Source organism: Cydia strobilella, chromosome 17 (assembly GCF_947568885.1).
Source record: "Cydia strobilella chromosome 17, ilCydStro3.1, whole genome shotgun sequence".
Lineage (NCBI taxonomy): Eukaryota > Metazoa > Arthropoda > Insecta > Lepidoptera > Tortricidae > Cydia > Cydia strobilella.
In genome coordinates this window covers 4271897-4297396 of record NC_086057.1, presented here as the reverse complement: position 1 = coordinate 4297396, position 25500 = coordinate 4271897, and the positions used below count along the sequence as shown (strand labels likewise).

Genomic DNA, 25500 nt, shown 5'->3' with positions numbered 1-25500 from the left:
CAGAACTAACCGAGAGCGAGCGACTCGACAGTTCCGTGCAACCACTGTAACTCGAAGCCTTGAAACGTAAGCGTAGAGCTATACTGGTTTCACTTAACGTCGGATTTACCCAAGTTCGGTAAGCGGTTTGGAATGACATCCCTGGACTGGCAACGTCGCTGCACGACGGAACGCATCGTACCATTTCACCATCACGCTCCTACACATTTTATAAATGAATCCGCAAGCTACCGGAGCAAAACTCACTTTATTTTCTCACTCGGAAGTGGGACAACAATGTCATCTGAATACAACTGTACCGATACGAAGAATCCGTTTAAGGAGGTCGTTCGGATTTGGATTCACGGTCCGGTTGATTGCGAACGAACAGATATTTATCATGTTCTTCATTACTGTGTTCAACAAATGGTTATTTCATGTAAAAGTGACTGCGATGGAAAATGAAAGTGGCGGCCTATTGACTTGCTTAAGGGAATGGTGGAACAAACACGTGCATGTCTTTAAACAAGTGAATTCGTCACTCGATATTTATGTTACGCGCTTTACGCAGTGAGAAAAAAAATATCACACTATAGGTCGTCCAGCGTCCGCCGTATTCACTTCGCCTAACGAGCTCTTGCCTTAGACGAACCACTTTATGCGTTATTTCGAGATCATTAATAACTATGCGAAATGGAAGGTTTTTGTTATGCTGGTTCGCACCAGGTGGCCGCGTGAGCGATGTGAATGATTGGCCCGGTGACGCGTACACCTACATGCGTGGCCGCTAGCCACTTTAAGGTCGCGGCTGCGATGTGTGCCAGCACCACAATGCCAGACAATTAACCTATTAAAGAGTGAGCCGTCAAGCGGGGACCGTGCAATAACCCAACAAGTCCCGCCGATAACGTGTTAACTGACACCCACTGGATCACGTGCTTTTACACGCTAACGCTGAAAATTACTGGTGAAAATGAGGCTTAAAACTTCATTTGTCGATGGTAATGGCTATTTAGTTCCGCATTGATTTCCGCTCAGTGAGCCATGTTTACTGCCGGTTGTCATCAAGGTTGTTGTTGTAACTTACGCCATAAAACTCATCTAAGCACCGGAGAGCATTCATAAACAAAATGACATGTTTTTCAATTTCATCGAAGAGTCGCTAATGGCACGAAAACATTTGAGTGACGTCTATCAAAACGCAAGTTGCGACTGATAAACACAAGCCACAGTATACGGAGCTAATGAGGAAAAAACCCGCTATGGGCGGCGTGCGAGGGCACGCGGGGACCGCGGCGGCTTTCTCTGCGGCACCACTGCCCGATATAAAGAGCGCGAGGCGTCGGAATACTTTGGCATTCGGCGATCAGCCGTCTCGCCCGCATCATCTGTGTGCTCATGTTCTGCCATAATATTGCTTGTTGCTCTTTCTTTTCTCGTATTGTCACTAACATAACAAAACAAATGATTAGATATAGATATTTATGGGTAATGAGTGCAATGCATCTGCATATTGTATTATGTCAAGGTCGTCGGTATAGTTATTTGTATTCTAGCGAAGGTCGTTTGATTGTACGCTCGGTAAGGCTGGAAAATACGAGGAAATCCATCATCCGTTTTTCAAGGTATTCGAACGCCTTTTAGTCGCTCCGTGATTCTTTCTTGGACGTCATGTTCACTGTTCCGGTGTCTGTTTATTTGCGTCATTCATTATATTTAAACAGGCGCTTAAGCAGTTTTTGTTTAAACCAAAGGGGATTTCTTTATCCTGTAGATGTATTGTGGTTACCTATTTTCACAGTACGCGGCAAGCGGTACACTGAGTTGCAGTGAGAGGCCGCTACAAACGGACCGGTTCGGCTCTTGATCGGTGAGATATAACAAGTAACAAACAATTCTACGTAGTAGGTTGGGGGCGGGCCCGGGCGTTGTTTTGCTGACAGTTAATGGTTTCCTTCTTGTCAGTAGTAATTCAATAAACACATACTTAATTTTTGAGAAGCAAGCGCAAGTAGTCCTAGTGCACAGAAGTCTTATGATATCGCTTTTTATCTTGTTGACGTGACACTGCTGAAGTGCAGGTCGCGCGATGTAAATTCAACTTTAGATACGCGGACCGTGAATACAGAATGATAATATTAAGATAGCGGCCCACGTCACCAGGCGCGATAATATATGGTTCACTCGAACACGGTTGTTGGCGGGGATTCCACGCGGATGGGATGTGATCGCTTTAACGCTAATTGCTTACGGCTTAGTGTATATATCCTTCAAGGCAATATACAAAATCAGACAAAACAATGCTCGAATTATACTTGCGATACGGTAAATAACATGTAAACAACATACAAAGCGACATAATAACTTAATAAGGCCAACTCAGCAAAAAGTATAAACTGCAACACTATAAATGGCTATATCAGATTAAAATTAATCGTAGTAGTCATTTCAAAAATCACAAAATAACTTCAAATACCAATCGATACCATTACCTATAAAAACTAGTTTTCAAATTTGTCAACGCATAGAGGTCGAGGATATTGTCGTAGCACAATTTATTAACGGTGGTACCTAGTAACTTTCATCGCAGAAGTGAGTGGCCAGTTATTCGTGAGGTTTCTACGATACTATTTGCATATTCGCCGACTTTCTAATGGACGGTGTGGCCGCGCTTGTCGCAATCCTCGGCAGCGGTGAGGTAACCACCGATTCATTTAATTATATATGTGAAAAATAAAACAATATTCCATAGCTCGCGCATTGTTGCCAGTGAAGTGCGCCCACTCCTCATTTTGCTTGGATTCTACACGCGCCAAACGCTCTCTTATTGGGCGGTGCGAGGTGCGAGTAAGCGTGACGCCCGAACCAGAATACCTTGCCTTCACATTTCTTCGTTCGGTTACTTTGAAACAAAGAAACATCGCGAAATCATTATCTCACATTAATGAAAAATACTCAAATAATTGCAAGCCCTTGCGACAATTTCAGGTCATCTTCGAAATAGTTCGGAATGACTTTACTTATGTTGTACATAAAGTTTGTTACGGTGAATGAACTAAATATGCACACATTAATTATTTGCGCGTGTGTAATGAATTGATTAGATGTTATTATCCATATGCTTAGCGCAATCAATACGAAGAGCGTTTATCGAAATGACTTTACATATCTTTTATAACGTCATATAAACAAACTTGATTGCGGGAAAGGCCAACGATAAAATCATTAGGAAAATTTAGACAAGGACGATAAACAAAGACTCGTGTTTCCGTAGAGAAAAAGTCGGCGTATGCATTGTTTGTGTGTCAGGCTCGCGCTTACGGCTGTCAGGCAGGTCTCCCGCAAGGATCCATTCCCCTTCGCGGCTGCCACTTGCAAGTTGCGACCTTCCGTCAGAGGGGCGCCTCTCACCGACGTGACTGCAACCACGGCCTTACGTCGCGAGGCTGTATCGAAACTACGTTACGACGCTCTTTCCAAAGCCAGTTACCCAACGCCCGATAGGAGTTCCGTCGATACATACCTGACTCGCTCGACATAACCACTGGCGGACCACGTGATCGACTTGCGTAACAAATGTTGCCGGCACACCTTTTGATACAAAGCGAAATACATAGAAATCTTTCATAATTGAGATACATTAAAATGTTGAAATTTTGTTGCGAGAACTTTATCAAAGCCGAAGAGGTGCCGTCAAACCACCGGGCGTCCAACTGAGTACACATGTCGTTCAAATAATTAGTTCCAATTGCGATCATAAGTTAATTACCTCTAACCTAAATACAGCCATTCCGTAACAGTTCCGGCACCTAGCCCTGCGCTCACGGCTGTTTATTTATCCAATGATTCATACAATACAGAATATTAAATATGTAGATTAAACATGTTTTCGTCCCTACTATATGATGCTGTTTTCGTATGATTTACCTTGTAATGAGATTTCGTCTTCAAAAACAATGGTAAGTAAAAGGTGAATGGATGTTCTCACTAAACAGAAGACGGCCATTGTGCATTCACTCGGCATTACTTTTACTAACTCGCACAACCTAATCACATCATTGTTGCCTCCTCACACACACACATGTATGTATGTGGCTGACATTAAAATTAATTATTTACCTAAACGGTGAACTGCAGATAATGAAATCCTAAAATTTGCTAACTTTAGCAAGGTAACCGCACCAAAAGATTTTGAAACGTTTAGTGAAGAATAGCTGGCATTAGATATTTAGTAAGACTAGGAATGATGAAATTAAGATGCAATGTGCAATTATCTATGACCGTTTGCCTGTAGTCCGTCAAGGTAGTGCGCAAGGCGAGGTGCAGTCTAAGACGGACTAGTGACGCCGAGACATTGTGACAAGTATTTGGATCAAGGTGCGAGACGCACGAGAGTCGAGATCGGATACGAGGAATTTTTGTCGAAGATCACGCTCGCGCTCTTAATGGGGGTGCATAATTGAACATGAAATCGATGAACGAAGAGTGATACTTGTAGGTACATTCAGCTGGAATAAATGCACGCTACTAACGCACAATGTCTTGAAATGTTTCATTGATAGAGTCAAGAGTCACGATAATTTTGAGTGCCTGTGAGAGCAACTCCAGAAAATCACATGTGTATTACACTGATCACACTACAAAGGTAGTATTTTATTTTAAAAATCTTCGGCCCTCATCTCCATTAAACTACCAGTATTAATTTTAAATCTGTCAGAGGGAAATGAATAACGTATTTTATGCTAGACGAGAAAATTGAGATCGGGAACAATCCGATGGCGTAGATTTGGCGCCGACGCGACGTGACGACGGCCACGCCTCCGCCTCTACGGATGTACATTACGTCTGATAACCTACCACATCAGATATCTGAGTGTTATGAGGTTATTTATTAAGCTGTGTTTTTATATCCCACTTAGTAAAATGACAAAAAATTATAGTTCTATTGGACAATTAGATGTAAAAACAAAATTATCACATCATCTTCCGATTAGTTTTAAAACCTTTACAACCAACAAACTTTAATATGCTCCCAAGGCGATCAATCGCGCTTTTCAAACAGATTTACGTTATGTATGTTCTTGTCAAGCCCTTTGACATACGACTAATGTAATTTTATTTGATGCGTCAATGTTTTCGAGTTGTTCAAGCGTGCAAAATCGTCAATAGTCTCAATAACATAGCGAAATAATGATCATTTGGTGGCTTCAATCAAGTTTTGTCTAATCACGTAACTGCGCTTGATAATTTCTTCAATCGGGGTCGTAAACGGTTAATCGCGATTGTCAATCTTACGTACTTAACAAGCGCCATTGATCGTCTCAGGGAAGTCGGGACCATTTAAGAGCATTTCAATATAATGAAGGCACTAGGCAGCACCATTTGTAATATGAAACAAGTTTACAGGAAACATCATAATGCTGACATACCTCAATAATAATGTATCAAATATCTAGACTAGAAGACACGCTTAACAAAGGAAATTTGATAACGTAACGAACTGTTTGGTTTATTTACACTTTTATGTCCAGGTTCTAAGTAGAATTTGTGCAATGTGGTGGCCTCATCAAAACGTGTTGAATAGACATTTAAAAACTATTGCAACAGTTTTCCACCGTTTATAAACGAGGATATCACAGTCGTCGTGAGTTAATAAATAAATGTACGGTCGACGTCAAAGGTGGCATGTATCTTATTACAATGGGGTAAGGTGCAAAAGCGAACACATATCTTCTGTTTTGAATGATATTGGCAGACAGAATGTTCGACGGGCGAAGGCAAACAACGGCGGCGTGGAACACAAACAATAAAGCAGACAAATTGACTGCGAAACTGCGCGCGGCGGCTGGATTCAATATGCCATCGTCGAGATAGGCATGTCGAGGTGCGCCCCTATTGTTTCCAAGCGGATATTTCCCAAAGAAATTATCTTTTTACCCGACTGTCAAAAAATAGAGATTTTTTTTCGATGTTTGTCGGACTGACAACCCAATTAACTACGTTTGACTCATTTTAACGTATGTCAGTCTGTCTAGAGTGACTTAACCATATCCGTGATTTGTCGGATTTGATCAGTTGTCGAACCCGATTGATTGAAAAGATCTAACGTTTTCCAACATTGACATACGAAATATAATATAAAAAACAAGGGTGAGCTCATTAAAATAAGTTGCAAAAGCTGTTCGCGTTGAGAGCGACAAGCTGCCCATCACAAGCGTGTTCTCGGTTACTTCAATCATTATAATCAAATTAAAATTAAATTTCTCCTCCCCGAATGGTATTATAAACCATATTTGTCGATAACATTATTGTCATACGGAAGTGCAAAGCGCAATGCGCTCATGTAAAACATTCGGTGGTAATAAAAATCTTATGTCAATATCAGAAAGGCCAATGGCAATATCTGAATTTAATTGGAGGTATCATTTAATCGGACAGCAATATATTCTTATAATAATTACTAGCTGTTGCCCCCGTCTTCGTACGCGTGGATTTGTATGCTGGTGGTTATATATTTTATATGAGCATAGAATATTATGCAGCAAAAAATATTAGTAGGGACGGTTAATCGTAAATAATTATACAACGCATGAAATTTGTCTTTCAAAACCTACAAAGTTTCAAGCCCCGATATAAGTGAAAAAAATTGTTCGCGATATAATCCCTCTCAACCCTCTTACAAGATTTTCAAGTCCACTATTTAAAAAAAATGTTTGCTCCGAATGCAAACTTTATTAATACAAACTTTTCAAAAACGGTGAAATCAGTTTTCGTCTATTTTAATATAATGCCCTTTTTACCAAGTTTCAAGTTTCCAGTTTAAAAGAAAACTTGTACCACATATAAACTTAAATCCCCTTTTTAATAATTTTTAACAACGTTGAAATAACTTTTTTTATTGAGTCAGTCAATAATCAGTCAGGACACGTGCATTTATATATAGATTGATGATTCTGATTTTTATTAATTGCAGATCAACTTTTTATGATGACTACAAATTGATTGCTAATCAATCAAAACAAATCACAAATTTACTTTAATTAAATAAGATTTTGGATCTTTTCGGCAATGTAAGTTGCTGAAGTAACATAACCGTAAATTTGTATATTCGATTGGTTCTTCCTATGACTTCCTTCTTTTGTTTCTTAATTGATTCAGTTTTTATTGCCTACAGATGTTTTCCTTTTGATCTCATATAAATTCAAATGTACCGACAGGATCCATTAGTTCAATAAATTAATACAGCAAAAAAAGGGTTGCCTTGCTTTGCCACGTAACTTGAAAAGAGTATACACGTTAAGTATATCCCACCAATAACATTTCATGTAAAATGTTGCCAAGTCGATCCTATTGCTCGCACTATCCAAAAGTTATTAGATTTCAGGTAGAGCCAAGCTTCTAACTCTACACGCCCTAATTCTACAAGCCCTAACTTCACAAACTTTACACCTTAGTCAAAATACATACAAATGTATGCTTAGCTGTAGGCTTGGCAGTTTCGTTACTACAAAAATATTAATTTTTAACAAGCAGAAACGTCTGCGAATGATGCTATTAAGCTTAGAATCACCAGAGCCGTGAGTTCAAGTCTCACCCAAGGCAGTAATTTTTCCACTTTTAAATTTACAAAAATATTGTATAACAGAAAAGTAACATTGATCAGTGAATATTTTTTTCACCCTGGCTCCCATGTGACGTAGCGTGACGGCCAAGCCACATACTTTGACTAAGGTGTAGAGTTAGTGAAGTTGGGGATTGTAAAGTTAGGGCGTGTAGAGTTAGAAGCTTGGCTCTACATGAGATTAACTTTTTGATAGTGCGAGCAATATGGTCGCCTTTGCAACATTTTACATGAAATATTATTGGTGGGATTTCACTACTTTTTGTAGGTTACTTATGACAATTCTTTTAGTTCAATTTTGCACAATTTGCCCTTATGTCCGTTAAAGGGTTCAAGTGTTTTAATGAAGTGACATGAACACTCACATTACACACTTCTTTACTGCGATCAGAGAATTTTACGTTACACTCTGTTGGAATTCGAACTTTGGAAAGTATCCTTCCTTGTGAGTACCATGCATTGCATGACACTGGGTTTAAGGTGTCGTGTCGATAACACTAAATCCTTAACCAATAAAACCACAAGAACGGTGTGTCGATGAATTTTAATACTGACATTTATTGAAGAACTTTAAATGGAAATGTCATTCGTCACATTCCTTACATCGACCACCACAATTATTATAAAAAATAGATCACTGATTATTTGGGGTATTTTCCTGATGTTTGCGTATTAAGTTAAGACTATGTAACTTTTAAAATAAATGAATATTATATAATCTGAGATTACAATACTGGACATAAAAGCCTGCTTGTGATATCAGGACGAAAACAATAAAGTGGTTAACGGGACCGGTTTCTTGTTGTTTCATTCCAAGTTTGGGATTTGTGGGGGCGTTTAGTATTTTTACCGTGCCACGAAATTAGGTCACACTGGTTTTACATTCTTTTCATATTTTTTAACCACTTTTCCCGTAAAACAACGAGTCAAACCGCGTAGTTGGCAAACAAGAACGAAGATAAGATGATGGTTTTAAACTTTTAAGTACCGTTCAAATATCGAACCCATAAAACGATCAGTCGATCACTATAATAGTCCACATAGAACGTCATTCAAACCTTCTCGCCCTCGCCTGCTAGGATTAGTCATACTTATTCGGTAGACTTCTCTTTTTATTATACTGTATAAATAGGTTTCGGGGTGAAGGCCGTGCCAGTAACAATCTCATTGAGTTACCTAAGTAAATGCGAATGTTTTCTTTGCATTGATATTTCAGATTTATTACTTCATTTAGTTAAAGCATAACATAAACGATAATGAAGGTATTTAGAAGTAGGTATTGCAACACATTCTTAGTGTTACCAAGAGAATTGTTTTATCGGTTTATTCAGTTATTAAAGTTGTAAATTTATTAATACCCAGGCACAGGAATTTGGAGTCAAATATACAATCGCTATCTAATAATGCGTGCTATGCCTTGTAGTTTTAAACATTTCTGGGTCATGTTAAAAAATCGTAGTCACCGTGGCACTAAATAGCTCTAAATGTCAAGTTCGCAGATTTTTGCATGTCAGCTAAGCGTACCCAGAAAGCCCGGCTAACTGAAGTTTGGAGTGGCACAAGCCAGCGGTAACTTTTACCTGCATTACGTAAGCCGTCAGATACAATTTATAGGCTCCATTGCGAGCTTTCGTAATGTAAGCCAGGCTGTTTATGCACTAAGTTTCTTTCTTCTTCTGTACGGTCGACCCAAATATATGTTTTTGGCCTTACTATAATGTAAATAGTGCACTAAGATTCACGTACGAGTAGCTTTGATGTAGATTATACAGCTATGTGTTGGAAAAGCTCAAACTTGCAATTAGAATCGGATATAGAACTAAGTCGAAAAGCTTTTTGTGACCGGCAAAGTGGATGGGAAATAAAAGGCCTGGACGTGGACGCAGTCCAATACGTTGGTCTGACTAAATCCGCACCGCTCTTGACTCCACAGTTCACATGGCTCTCCACACCGCGAAAGACAGAAACAGATGGAGGAAGATCGTAAGAGAAAAAGCGATACAAAAGTGAGGTCACGAGCCTCAATATTGAAAAATACGACGCAAGGAGGAGGATAAAACTAAGTAAATGGGGCATTCCACAAAAAGGTCTACTTTGTCGGGGATGTGACGCGTATGGAAGCTACCTTAATAACCTACAGAAATTTGTATTGTATACCGCGACTTGGACAAACCGCATGTTGGACCAACAGCTATCAACTCTTGAATTTAAAGCAAGTTATCAAACTTTATAATGCCAAATACCGGCCTCTTAGTTTTATCACAAGTATTTTAAAAAAAACCGGCCAAGTGCGAGTCGGACTCGCACTAAACTCTTATGAATAGGTAGAAATATACGTAATAGAAAAATAACTAGTTTGTTTACTCTATTCATCAGTACCATCGTTGAGACATGAAATTTCCTATTCGTACCCTTAATACAATGATATAAGGTCTACTAAAGGAAAGTTAAATGTGTTGCGGATTGAACTATGTACAATCAATATGCACGACATTAACTTCACAATAGTCTACTCGTATAATTATCCATTCTTGACCTAAATGTTTTTCATTCGATGGGTAACAAGTAACAATCTAATAAAAAAAATACAAAATAAAACCATTAAATAATGAGGCGCCCATGGGTTATTCAAGAGAAAGCTAATCCATGACCGATTCGAGTATATTTTTTACCGGGCAGCTTTGACGGACATGCCTTTAAAATGAGAATGATACGACACCAATAGGTTGTTACGTAATGTTAGCTTTTTGTCAGTAGAAAAAACTTGGCTTACTTCCGTTGGAGAGAATTCTGCCTCGAATACGATGATAACGAGATTGCCAATAAATTGATTTCATTTTATTCAAATTGAATTTTAAGTTGACTCCGCTCCCCAAAAGGTTGTTGGGGAGAGATGTTTTTCCAGTGCTGACTTTTAGTGTATTAGGTAGGAGATGAATAAATTAACAAATGCGCAACGATTAGCGTGCGTCATTGTACAATACAATATACAATGTACTCGCTACAAAATACATAACGCAAGTATCTGGGAGTCCCTTCGGCCTACGGTGGCTACGGTCAGAAGGTCACGCAAGTCATCGTACTCTGTTGGAATCGTCAGCTAGTTTTTTATAATTAAATTGCTGGCATAAGTTGGTAAAATGAATCTATGGGCTTTTGTTACTTTTTCACGCGAAAATAGGCCTACTAGATTTAATGAAATTATACACAGAAATAGTCTACATCCTAGAATCTAGATCACAGGTCAGTCAACTTATAACTTTTAAGAACAAGCCAACCGCAGTAGATGAGTAGTCAGTCCAGTTAGTTTCAGGAATTTAAGCCTAGGTAGATTATGAAGTTGAATTTTTCGGAAACTTGACTGAGACCCAAATAAAGACAATTACATTAATAATGATAATTTTTACTCGAAAACCGTCTAAATCGTCTAATAAAGGGAATAATAAACAATTTCCTAACGAACGACTTCACCGGCAAAATTAGTTGTATCAAATTATTTTTCCCCTCACTAGCTCGGAAAGTTGTCGTTTATCCTTCAATACAAGCGGGGAAAAACGCGTTTTATCCACTAGTGGGGAAAGTAATTTGACCTTGGATGGAGCGTGTTTAAGTAGCTTGACAGATAACAAAACGTAAAACGCTCATGATAATGGTTCGTTCGATATTAATTATCATTAAATAAATGGTTTGAGAATCTAATACTAAATACCAAATTTAGCTTTATTTAATGATTTTAAGTCATAAACCTTAAAATTCCATAAGAAACGTTTGTTTTTTTATAATGATGTTAAATATAATTCTGAACGCACAAGTTGAGTCGATGCAATTTCAAAACGCATCGTTGACATTTCATACATCAGAAATGTCAACATTGTCAACAATTTTTTTACTTAAAACCTTTTCTCACCGACTCGCGTAAAAATACACACCTTCCAGAGTTTTCTGTTATAATATCATAAAGAAATGAGTGATTCCAGTGATGAAGATGACCTAACGCCTGTGGATGTTGCACTTTCCTTGCTATAGTGAGGTGAAAAGTTTTGTGTTACACACGGGCGCAAATTTATTTTACTTCTCGTGTGTTGAAACACTCGCTACGCTCAGGATTCTATTTTAGAACCACTCGCTTCGCTCGTGGTTCACCTATAGAATCCTTTCGCTTGCTCGTGTTTCAATTCTACACTCGCGGGTAAAATACAACTTTGCACCCTTGTATAACAAATAACTATTTTTAACAAGCAGAAACGCCTGCGAACGATGCTATTTGTGGTATTTTCTATAAAAAGGGACCTTATTGTTGATGGCGCTTACGCCATTATTAACGATGCTCCGATATAAATACAATGCCGCGCGGCGCTGTGCGGCGTAAGCGCCATCGACAATAAGGTCCCTTTTCATAGAAAATGCCCTATTTAAGATTTGAAACTCCGGTAGCCATTTAAGAAGTGTAACGCTCTTACGGTGGATGTCGCTATTTGGGTCCTCCAGACCCATATGGTGGAAAGATTCGCTGGCTATGGATGAGGTCTTGGTGGCTCAGTTGGCAAATCGCTGGAGTATCGATCCAGAGGCCGTGAGTTCAGATCTCACCCAAGGCAGTAATTTTTCCAGACAATGTTAAAAGTAGTTCGACTCGCGAGTACGTAGGTACTAAAATACTCATAGAAGACGTTACCAAAGGTGAACAAAATGACATGCTCGGGAGCGAAAAAGAAATATATCTGTAAATATTACTTTGTATCGTTTTCGGCGACCTTTGGTATCATCTCGACGATATTTTGCATAAACAATATATTTTTGTTAATGTTGAAGACGCATGATATGAACAATGATAAGTTATCAGATGTTTATATCAACATCAATATTTTGATTATTTTAAGACAACCAAGTGATAGATAGAACTTGTCCCTAATAGAAATTCTCACTTTACTTTTTGTGTATGTAATTATCATGGGCACCTTTGCGTCGGAGGCAGCCCGGGACGGGTTTCAATAGGTAGTTATTTTATACATATTCAGTTTATATTTATATTTAAGTTTAGATACATTTAGCTTTGTAATTAAGTTTAGTTTTTAATTAGTAATTTAATTTTTGTTGGCAGAAAAATGTCTCAAAAACACAGTATACTATGCACCTGATAATACGTATATAAAAAACTACCGGTTGATTGAAGAAAGCTCATTAATGATGATTTAATGATTATAATGAACGCTTCTTTTGTGAGCGCTATATTAGAAAATCAATTGCCTCTTTAGGGAGGAGCTCTTACTTTCCAGGCCGTACAGATAATAAGCAAGTGTCGGTAATCGCAGACTAGTAAAAAATCAAGACTAATATTCTTTATAACCATCGTGCTTCTCATTATTCGTCTTTTCCCCGTTTCTATTCGCTCTAATCTTCGCTTTTAAAGCAAATTCACGCCGTCACGCAGATACCCGTTGCCTTGCCATATCTTACGGACTAACGAGTCTAACCGACAACTAATAAAAGTGCAGATGAAATGACCATTAGAAATACATAGGACTTTAATACTTCGGGGCACTCCAGAAAGGTATCGGGTACGTAAGGATATCGATATTTGGCATGATAACGTTTAATAGTTAGCTTTAAATTCAACGGTATAATTTCTGCAGGTTATTAGCTTCCATACGCGTCACGTCCCCGACAAAGTAGACCTTTTCGTGGAATGCCCCCTTCGATCTCGCTGACATGCACAAACAACAACTTTGTACAGTGTTATGTACCGTCTTTATTATTGACCTGTCTATGGTTACCTCTTTCTCGTAGTGCGAGAGCGCCTTTACTGTCAACGTAAGTAAACATCATTCAGTCAGTCAGAGGTTTATGTGGGTAATTATGTATCTCGCTAATAACGCAAATCAGCTGTCGATAAACTGCTGGTTTACTCTGTTTGACTGGATGTTGTTCAACATTTCAGATTTCATTAGAGTTCACAAAGATCTCTTATTTTTAGATACTGCCTGTAAGGGCAGGGCGGGGGGCTAACAATAGGGAAAATATTCGCGTTACTATTGTGTTAAAGAAGGTATTATCTCCGGTTACCTCGACTCTTGCGACCCGTAATTTGATCAACCTATTATTCATTGAATCATGGATGTTTCTTATGTATTTAAGTATTTGTATTATATATATCGTTGGCTGAGTACCCATATCACAAGCCTTCTTGAGCTTACCGTGGTTACTTAGTCAATTTGTGTATGAATGACCCTATAATATTTATTTATTATTTAATGTTGTGATAATAATGCAAATCCGGCGTCGCATTGACAAGTTATTATGTTTAATTGTAGATTTGGTAGGTCATCGATATCTCACTTCATTAATAAGGTCAGTCAGGGCCATTGCGACTAAGGTGGAAATGTAGTCACTATTGACTGACGAAAGTGCAACAAAAGACTTTATTCTACTGCTAGTTTTAAGGCAGATTAGGGCACATTAGATATATAGCAAGGTTTCAGATTATTTACCTCACTCAAGAAAATCCATTCTAGAATCTTTCGCTTTGCCCTGGATTCAACCTGCCTCCCTCGACGAAATATTTCCCTTTCCTCCTTGGTAATACAATCCATAGTAGATTCTTATATTCCTGTATACTGCAAACCCATTCTAGCTGTGTGGTTAAGAATAATAAGTTTATAGGAAAACAATAGACGGCATCTTTGGTTTTATTCGAGCAAGTTTGGCAAGGCCGTGTAGTGTATTACCTATTACTATTACGTGTAGTTTGTCAAGGGACTGTCTCATTTCAAACATAGACTCAGAGAATCATACTATCTTTGTCTTACACTAGTACTAGCACCCAAAAGAAAAGGATGAGTATAGTTTTTTTTGTTCCTATTTACTGACAAGATTTGCTTGACCAACTATATGTATGCAATGTGTATAGGAGGCCAGTAGGGCAAGTCGAGCTCTATCTATAAAAACATTGAGGAACATGAAGGTATATCCAATGTCAATTTATGAGAACTGGCTCACGATTTGTACTAATTTGACATTATTTACATAGACATTGAAATAAAATTCTAACCGGTTTTTAAATCTGTTTACAATGTAAGAATTCTTATCTATAACATTGCATTTTAAATTTTAGGACTGCGCCTGATAAAAAAAAGATGGCGACAAAGTAGTTATTAATTAGTAATATAATAACCTGTGTTTGTTAGAATCAGCACTAACGAGTCATAATAGGTATTAGCGTTGAAACGCACTTCCTCGTCAGCGGGTATCGAACGAAAGCGGTATTAACTATGTTTGATGGACGCGGGCACACGACAGCTTTCCCTTCTTTAATGGAAAAACATCATTACACCGACTGCGACTGACAAAACTTGTGAGGCAAATGTTAGGCGTGGGATACCAGCTTGGCCACACGCCGTGGACAATGTCAAACAATCAGTCAAAGATAAGGGAAGGCTTTCTTCTAGCGGAGACAACCGCCATTTTTGGGACTAATCACTATGTAAAATCGTTCAAAATACCCAACAACCTTGGCCAAAAGTATATAACATCAGTGTTTTCACACACAGGTTTAATAGGTTTTTAATAGAGCATTAATACCGTATAACGCATACTAGATAATATGCAACATGTAACGGGACTTACGTGAATAACTATACCGTAGTAAAAACCTCCTGACCAAATCACATAGGTGTTTCTCTTATCTTTATTGAGTAATGAGTATGTATACAAAAAGTTGTTATTGGTCACTTTAACTGTAAATGTTATATTTTTATTGCCCTCAAATTAGCTTTGTGATACTTTGGAAACTTTGAATATTAAATGTGTTTTTGTTTAAGTTACCGAGGTACCTATTGTATTCTTTACTTAAGACCAATGCTGTATCATCATCATAATCACAACTTAAGAGCTTAGCTCTTGTCGGTGGAGTAATTGCCAATCCTTTCTTTCCTGAGCCAGTCTTTTGATTTGCTCGTACGATGCATTCTCTTTCACTTGGCTGAGATAAGTGATTCTAGGTAATGCTGTATAGATGTACAAAAAACGAAAGGCAAATAATTTTATTGGCAAATTCAAATCCTAGAATAATAAGCAACATCAGCAAATGAAGCAAGTTTAATCACAGTACTGTTGTAACCGTCGCCCGTGTCCTTAATGGTCGAACGCAACTTGCGCAAAGGTCGTTCGGCCAAATAGCCTCTATCAATTTTATTTAGGAAACTGCATGATACAATTTAACAATACGTACGTCTGGCGGACTAAGATTTTGCGAAAAAATTATGCCACAAAGTTAAAGCGAGTAAACGAAATAGTTATGTACATCTTGTATCCGTATTGGTAATATTGAGCGACTGGGTGTGCCTATAATTAAAAAAAAAATACGTCTCAATTCAAGGACATTTTACGTTTTTTAGCGAGATCACTTATCTAAGACTAAACAGGTTTTTATTTATTTAGAGTAAACTAACGCACAATCATTTCATCAGAAAAGGTACTTTAGCATTTGACATGGGGATTTATTGAGTTAAACTATAGCAACTTCTATGACGCAGGTATTAAGAAGTAGGTTCAACAAATCAGCGCAATTGCACAAATTAACTGTCAGATATCTTGGGTCGTCCCATCCAAGCTCAAATCGGCGTCACGGCATGGCTTGCTTCTTAAACCGCACAGCATCGGCACGAGGAAACCAAAGGCTTTGGGATCAGCGGCCTATGTGTAATGGAAAATACCTCTATTGAAGAGAGCAATAAAATTTAACGTTTTTTACCCACATGGAATATAGAGCATGAGTTTTATAGCCAAGTATGGTATGAATATTAACGTATATCCTTACATATTACGTACTAATGGGTAATGTTAACGTTGATTTCGTAACAGCTAACCGAAGATGCGTTCTAAGGAAAAGGAATTGATCTTTCTTCACACCTGCTAAACTAAGTGTGTTAAAAAGGTACACGGATCTTAAACTGCAATGATTTTATGTAAATAGAAAAATCTTTTAGTCTAGACCTTGCAAGATGTGCAATTAAGGATCACGCATGTTGGCACTCAGGACGGTATGCTACATTAATGACTAATTACAATCATTAAATTCGATCGTAAATCTGTTAAAGTATCGGCCAATAACTCTATCATTTGTACTTTGTACGTGTTAAAGATTTTGATAACTCTCTGAAATTATCAAATCAATTTCAAAAATAAAGCAGTCTTTAAAAAAATCTCTCTTGGTCCTTGCTGCATCAATGTGGCTAATTACGAGAAAGCCTAGAGGCCGAAAGTACCGAGGTTGTAGCCTCGACTGAAATATTAAACAAATTACCTGACATATAAAATCTACTTTTATACGTCAAAAATACCGAAGCGTATCTGGACAGCGTTTTTATGTATTGAGATTGGACCCAAAAGTTTGAAGGTGGCCAGACTATGAATAATTACAATGAATATCTCTAAGTTTGACTGGAAGAGATCCCTAGTAGGTATAAGTTCGCCTTTGTACATTGTATATATTTTGTTTTTATTGTAATTTAATCTGTCTTTTGTACAATAAAGTGTTACCTAAGATATCCAATACGTATTAAATACCGTACGGGTCACTCACGTATTTCAAGTCGAAAAAAGGTCGACAAGTGTTAATATTTAATATGTCTGTCGATATGTTTTGTTTTAAGCAAAAATTTTGAACGCGATTAAATTTCATTATTTTACCTTTTTTCCGACGTTTCAGCTAGAGGTTGAGAGCTGTGGTCACGTAAGAATTATGCATGTGTGTACAAAGCCCGAGATTTTAAAGTGTTAAATTTTTGCCGTATCATAAAGTTCGAATCAGGCCGTGTGTCTCACGGAATTTTGTTGTTAAAATATCCAATAGGACCTCAAATCCATAAGAGCGTTTACACATCTCGTTACGCGCCTTTATTTTTCACCAACGAAAGAACGAACGCGTCTCAGGTGCATCATTCGCAATGTTGACATATCGTATAATACAATGTAAGGTATATCGAAGAGCGTCCACTTGCGGTGTCGGTATGCGGCTGGAAGCTTTGTCCAGCGGAGCTGCGTTTGTGAAGTGAAAGTGAGCGCTCACGTAGCGCAGCCCCAATAAGACGACAGCACCGTCCGCATACTCCGCCAATTACCACGAGGAAATCGGCACGGTTCCGCCGGCGCTCCTGGCACCCTGCTCATAAGTAGATAAACAAACATTTAACAAACTATCGAGACGACATGCCTCTATCTATACTTGTCATTCAGGCTTTCGAAGAACATTTGGAATTATATGCAGTCGTAGCTGAGACTTTCAAAGAATGCTTTGAGGCAGGGGCGGCTAGCTGGCTGGCTAAGCTAAATTGCTCAGCTAAATTATGCTGGACTAACTTAAAATTTGGGTCATTCTCTGAGGAATATCTCTGCGTCGAGATACCAAAATGAAGTTGCAGAAAAAATGAGAATGCAATTACGCTAGTAATCAAGAATACATGTTGCTTTGATATACTTAATCGTTTTAAATATGTTAAATATAAAGTATGTAAACTGAAATAGATGTCATATAGTAAAGAAAAAGTGACGAAGCCCTCCAGTGGTGAAGGCCGGATTCGAACCGGCGTCTTCAGCAATCCATAATTTTTTTTTTTTATAAAATAATTTAATTTGTTCCCAAAGTTGTGTATGTTTAATATATGTAATTATAAATGTCAAAAACCTTCACGGACATCAATTGAATGTATCCAACATTGACCCCATGGCCAAACCAGTGTAAGCAACCAACCGGCCTCAGCACGAGATAACTGATTATAGGTAACCTTCTCTTACTATTTTGTTCCGGTTAGCAGAGATCGTGTTTGTAATCGGCTAGCACCCGCTGATCCGATCTCAGGGATGTGGGTATGTTTATTTTATTAGTCATAGCACGGACCGCTGAACTAAATATCCGGACCCGGGTATGTCCTTAAACTACGTCCAAAAGAGAGGTATGGGCACTGTGAATGACATCTCGCTTTCTGTGGTAGGGCACAGGACAGCGGATGTCATTCCAGATCTAGAGCAGAGCCCAACTGGGGAGGTACCTCCACCTTACAGAAAACCGCAGCCAAATAACACTAGACCCTACTAATAGTGTTGTGTTCCTGCCGGTGAGTAAGGTTGCCAGAGCTCGAGGGAGAGGAGTGTTAGGGTCGGCAACGCGCAATGTAACTCCTCTGGAGTTGCAGGCGTACATAGGCTACGGAGACTGCTTAACATCAGGCGGGCCGTATGCTTGTTTGCCACCGACGTAGTATAAAAAAATAGATTTGCAACTTGACGTACATATCTGCCTATGAATAAGGTATAAAAGAAAGAGTCAGCAAATCGCGGATCTAATCTCTAAATTAAAAATTTGTAGTCAAAATCACATCGATAGGAAACACAGCCTTGAATGGATAAATAACTTTTACTTGTTATGGCAGATCAGTAAAGTTGGAAGATATGTTCTAATTAGCACCTTGCCATCCAAACAATTATTAAGGTATACATGTCGGTAACATAACGGAATATTATCGATAAACCTACTCTAAAATTCAGGGCAATTATCATGATCTACAATTCTACATCGACAGTCTACGTAATAAGATTTACTTGCGCTAAAAACACAACCACTTTTTCTATGAGGCCAACCCCGAAATCGCGGAAAAAGCAGCTGTTCCATAAAAAACATTGATCGTACAAACAGCAACACTCTTAACTTTACTGTCCACCGGTGGGCCTTATGCCTTTTGTAATAAGGTTTACCGATGGACAGTTAACAGTGTGGGCGATATGCCCACTTTGTACTGGCTTCTCTTAGTAAATAACAGATTGATAAGGTGATAGACATTACGAGTATATGGGATAGATCTGCATAGAGCCATTTAAACTTCAAATCATAATATCCTTTAGCACACGGAATATTGGCCGGTTCGGTGGTAAGAAATCCGTAAAAAGTGTAACAGGTGTAAGATCCAATCAATTATACAATATCCTCCTAAGGCCCAGCCATACAAATGAAAAACCCAGAATTTGCTACTAAAATTTAAACCTGTAGTGCAGGGAATAGATTTGATTTTTATTTGTTTGATAATTTTACAAAACAAAAGAAATGCAACTCTGTTCCAAGTGAATATGGTTTAAATTTCACTGAACTAAAGGCGTACTATAGGTAGGACCTTGGGCCTTAGGAGGTATATGTGTTTTCCATTCGCAAATACACGGGTTTTAGAGCAAAGCTGAGGCGCCTTAAACAATAGACTGTATTCAAGATCATTGCTAAGTGGACGTGCTCCTGAATAGCTTGTCCTTGCGAGTATAAACACTATTGTTAGCTCGATGGGCAGTCATTGTGATCTGATAAAATCTTGTCAGCCTCCCTTTGTTCAGTCACAAAAAGTAAAACTTGAAATACACGAATATTAATGAATTGTGGACATTAAGGGACATTATGACTAGTTAGTAGAATCACGTAGCCCATAATCGAGTTTTACGACTTGCCCGGTTTATGTATGGCGAAGACAAATATCAAACCCACAAAGAAACAACAATTCTCTTTGAAAACAGCGAGCGATCTCTATACAAAATTAAAGTATTTCGCGAATCAAATAACGAATCGATAAAAAAGTTATTCGTGGAAAACTCACGCACGTTCCCAATTTTCAGGAATTCCTTGAAGTTAAGAAGTGTTCGTTGTGATTCGTAATATAATTGGAATAAAACAGTTTAGTTTAAATGCATAACCTCTTATTACAATTAGATATTTAGCCCTGGGCGTTTTCTAAAATAAATATTAAAAACCTGATCCTTTCAAATCTGGACATTCTTGGGCTCATTCTACTTCATGTCTATTCCATTACGTCACGTTTTAGTGTGAAAAATTTGTGTGCGTGACGTAGTGGAATGTACTATTTATCATACAAATTTTTGGGACATTTTTTTGTCATCAGGATTGAATAATTATGGTAGTGAGTTGAAAAAACCCAAAAACACCAGGATCTGTGAGAATCAGGTTTTCAATATTTATTTTAGACACCGCCCCGGCCTATGAGCTACTGAGATTATCCGAAAATGCATATGGATTTTTCACTTTTCTCACATTTATTGGCTTGGCTCCTTTATTGAGTTCCAGGCGAGGAAAGGTTCAATTTAAATGCACCGCGTGCCACTCGGCCTATTCTCAAAGCACGGGGCAAGGCAATAAAACGCGTCTAAACTGCCTATTGCGTATATATAACTTCAACAACAAGTAATTTATGCGAAACCATTACAAATAATTCCTACGGTAAAGTGTAGGGTAATAATTAATTGAACAGAAGTGCCTATTGTCCCTGAAGCGAGTTAAACCTTTGGGGTTTGAGCTAACTTCAGAGGTATTATAAAGTCGCGGGCAGGACATCGACCCGACGGTGACCGCCTCGAATCGCATCTAACTTATACATTGTGATGGATGAACATTCAGTTTTGTAATACAGAACGGGTTCAACGTACATCTATAAAACGTGAATCATTTGATAATACTTGAAACATTCGCGATAACATTACGCTATCTTTGATAAAAGATCTAATTATAATAGCGCCGACAGAAAAACAATTTTAATGCAAAAACAATGTAAGTTCCAAGAAAATAAAAATGCTGCTGACGGTGTTACGGAAGTTTGTGAAATATATATGTAACTAGTCAAATATCTGCTCGCCAGATTATACTGCCAATTCAGCATAAATATTAATGACGGAAAGCACAATTTTGTGATAACACGCCAGTTTAAAACAATTACAAAAGCCTGACATCGGACTAGCTAAACAGTAATTTATCGTTATCTGTAAAGTTATAAATCGTAAATATTCATTACACCTGTTTTGCTAAAAGTAAAGTGTTCTGACGTCTACTAAGAACAATAAATACACTTACACAATCCGCAGAAATGCAAATAGTTATGACAGCGAAACTAATACGTGAAGTTCATTGTCTTTCGTTCGTTCGTCACCCGTTTCAAAAACGCCAACATTAATTTACAGTTAATGAGTACATGTGATCGGAAGAAAGGACGCGAGTTCATCGCGCCAGATTTTATGCATTTATTAAAACGTGCACTGAGAATGTGTCCTGGCGTACGCACACGCACAAGACAATTAATAGACTATGAGAGAAGACTAAGGGGAGGACAACGGCCGTACCTGTGAGGTGCAGTAGCATCATACCCACGGTGACTGGAACGGTAGCTATTTTTATACCGTCCACTCTATCTTATTTACTATTCTGGTTCACGACTCATTGAATTGTGGTTATAATGTGCAACTTGGATGCATGCCAGAGCGTCTCACACCTAAAGCACCGATAGCGAGATATTCGAAGAATGAGACGGTGGTAATGATTCGCAGAAGTCATTAATCCCCCAAAGTTTCTGGGATTATTTATAAAAATCACAGAGCCAAGGTTCAGTTAAGCTAGTATATTTGCGTGATTGAGTGCAGTTAAATCGATTGTCTGACTTTGCAATCCAATGTCGTTATGTAAAAAAACTGCACACCGGCACGACGACCCAGAGGTTAATCACGACATCATAAAAACAACTTATAAAATAAAGCAACATAAATGCGGATGGATCGAATCAGGATTTCCATTAGGTAACCATTTGAATGATGCAACGTGTGCAGGTTGAGATGTGTGAAGACGTAAAATGAGGTTCCTGGGGTCGTTTACATATGAGCAGGGGGCTTACGGCGAGCAACGAGAAAAGATCACGTCAAACCGGCGGGCGAGTCGGACAGTGGCAACAAGTAAACCGGTCGAAGGCGCCGGGCGTCGCGCGCCGCCGCCGCGGGGATCAGCCGGGGATAATCAACTTGTAAACAAAATTGCGTTAGTCTCGCTTTTTGCGACTCACGTTGCGACCTAAACATGGTCGGCATCGGGAAGCAATCCAAGCTAACAGTTGATTAAACGGTCAGCGTTCAATGCAAATCGACGCGGCGGGATTGAAATCAGTTGATTGAGACACGATTACCTATTAAATAGGTTAACTTCGCTTAGGAACAAACGTGTGATAAGTTCAAACCTAGTTTAGGATAAAAGTTTATAGATTACCGACCGCAGCAACAAGCAAGCAGCAAAACGAAATCGGCTAAGTGGGTCATCATATAATTTCGCAAGCGTATCGAGTGCCGCAAACGTTAACTGGTACGCTCGAGGCGAGTCAAGGCCTGCGCTCCGAGGCCCCGGTGGCGAGGTGGCCTGTGCTGCCTCCACCACGCTCGCATGCACCGAGTTTCTTAGTCAAATTGCACCGGATTTTTTGCATCTCCTAAAACTGGTCCGATTGCCACATCATTTGGAAATGTACCTAGGTGTAATTGTCTGAAGATTTCTGATCAATGATTTGGAAAGGTCGACGAGGCTTGTTATCATTTATTAATTTTGACAGTAAAAAGTTTATCCCTTAAATGCATAGTGATGTATGTATGTACACAACAAAAAACATATAATTTTATGCATAATTAGGTAAACTCTATTTGGTCCTGTATAATTATTTTGATCGTAAATTAATACACTTTCCTTCGTTTTATTGAAATTTGCGCAGTATTTAAGTTTAAAAAAATTACATTTCTTTTAACACGAAATGGCGGAAAATTGGGAAAATTTAATGATTTTTAATATGTAATTTAGGCGGTTTTTTCGGGGTTTGTAATTATTTATATTTAAAATCTTTATTATAGGTATATTACAAATAGTATAAATTTCTAATGGTGGTAAGATTTTTTATATCTTTTACCAATAATTGTATAAATTTACATAAATTATTATTTACCCTATGTAAATTCTAATACTGGTTAAGCAGTGAAAATCGATGTTTTAATTTTTATTTTTATTTTTCCTAGAATCAGTAAACAATTATGTAAGACATATATTAATTTCAGGCAAAAAGAAAAAATCATGCATTTAAGGGTTAAAACAAAAAGACACTTACCCCTTCATTTCCGGGTAGGAACTGTATCGTAGGTTTTGCCAATTTATCCTGAAACGGGAAAACAACATATATTAAATAAAATTAAAGTATCATTATCAAAAGGCAACTATAGATAAAAAAGCAACTACTTAAACTATTACGGAGCGTATTTATCTGTCTTTCGTCTCTCCTGATCCCGACAGTTCAGGATAGTCAATATCACCCTTAATCACATCTAATGTACATAGTCCTAGCCCGTACCAATATTGTGGGTTCACGCCAATGTTTTTAATTATCGAAAATAGGAAAGACAAATTAAAATCTTAATCTGTTAATGACTACTAGTAGATAATACCTAGTTGATGTCATGTAACACAATGTAAGTATCAGTTATTACAAGCTTTTTATTAACTTGCAATGTACCTATGGAAGTAACTATGTTTGTACGGGTCAAATCTTGCAAGTATTTGACCCTCTTCCCGACTTCCAATGAAGCTGAAAATTTGCATACACATGTAAGTCGGGTGACAATGCAATATTATGATACCATCGAGCTGAGCTGCCGCTTCGGCTGTGGAATGAGCTCCCTGCCGAGGTTTTCCCAAGGGGCTACAGTATGGGGTTCTTCAAAAAAGGAGTGTACAGGTTTTTAAAGGGTCGGCAACGCGCGTGTAATGTCTCCGGTGTTGCAGGCGTCCATAGGCTACGGTAACTGCTTACCATCAGGCGGGCCGTATGCATGATTGCCACCGACGTGGTATAAAAAAAAAATGATGATGTAGACAGGTGGCCAAAGGAACTGTGATACAATAACGAAACCTAATTGTGTTGGGGGTTTTTAGAATTGTTTCGATGAGTATTAGTTGCCTGTGCCTGTGGAAAGACGCAGACAGTCAGCGATAAAAGCTTGTACCAAAAATTAAATTTTTGCCAAAAACTTATTTTTTAATGTTTTTCACGAATTTCTTTTAAATATATTATGGACCGATGGTGTACCTATAACTCCGCAGTCAGTGACGTAGAAAGGAAAATATGATATTCATATTTAACTCGACTAATTTGCGTTACGGTAATTCGCTTACATGCGCGTACAGACGTTCGTCAAACGATGAATCATAACATTCATAACTATCGTATACTTACGTTGTTGCGTTATGCAAACGATTTCAATAGCCTTCAAAATTTACAAAAATGTGTCTACAAACAAAATGTGTGTTGGGGAAAACCAAGAACAAGTTATATGAGCCAAGTAAAGGAGCATGTAGGGGCCGTGTCGTACCAGGACACTAAAGGGCTGGCTTCGGATGGAGACAACTTCATCACGCTGCACCGACAAGAGCCCACACACCTTTATATTGATAGATGATGTGTCTACAAAGGTGCGAAGTTACAATTCCTCTTGCCAAATATGAATCAGAGATCTTGCAAATATTCTGTGTACAGTCACCATCCGATATATCGGAGCGGTCAAGGCGCTCACAAAAATCTGAACACGCCTCTATTGTCAAGGCGTTACAGAGCGTGTCCAGATATTGTTAACACCTTAGTCGCTCAGATATATCTGATGGCGACTGTACAAAATGCATCCAGTTTGAAGTTCTTTCAGTCTTAACTGTGTAGTACAACTGTTGGACCCTACAATAACAGTCGTTTCAGGTTTCCATTATAGGGTATTCCACAAATTTTTATTAAGGTCAGGTCGATCAGGTTTGTTTTGGGGATCAAATGTCTGTATGGGGCCTATTGTCTTAAAGCAATACAAAAGTCACAAATGATGGTCAAAGTCTGGCACTTTACTGATGAAACGCTTCTAACAAATTGGCATTACATCGTGACGTCAGCATGTAACGTCGCTATTGCGATTTTGTCAGTGAAATATTGCGTTTATGTATATTGTTGGCATACAATTTATTTTTTTATAAAATGTAAGGAATCGAGTGGTACCATTATTTTGTCCTATTTGGAAGTAAA

At 38.3% G+C, this 25500-nt stretch overlaps 1 protein-coding gene across 1 annotated transcript in view; it reads right to left on the bottom strand.

The window, feature by feature from the left end:
• The window catches only part of LOC134748808 (RNA polymerase II elongation factor Ell), an 80094-nt gene that overhangs the window by 30930 nt on the left and 23664 nt on the right, over positions 1-25500 (bottom strand). Inside the window, exon 2 of the mRNA XM_063683610.1 lies at positions 23551-23598. Within this exon, the coding sequence (XP_063539680.1) occupies positions 23551-23598 (48 nt within the window). The remainder of the gene's footprint in view (positions 1-23550; positions 23599-25500) is intronic.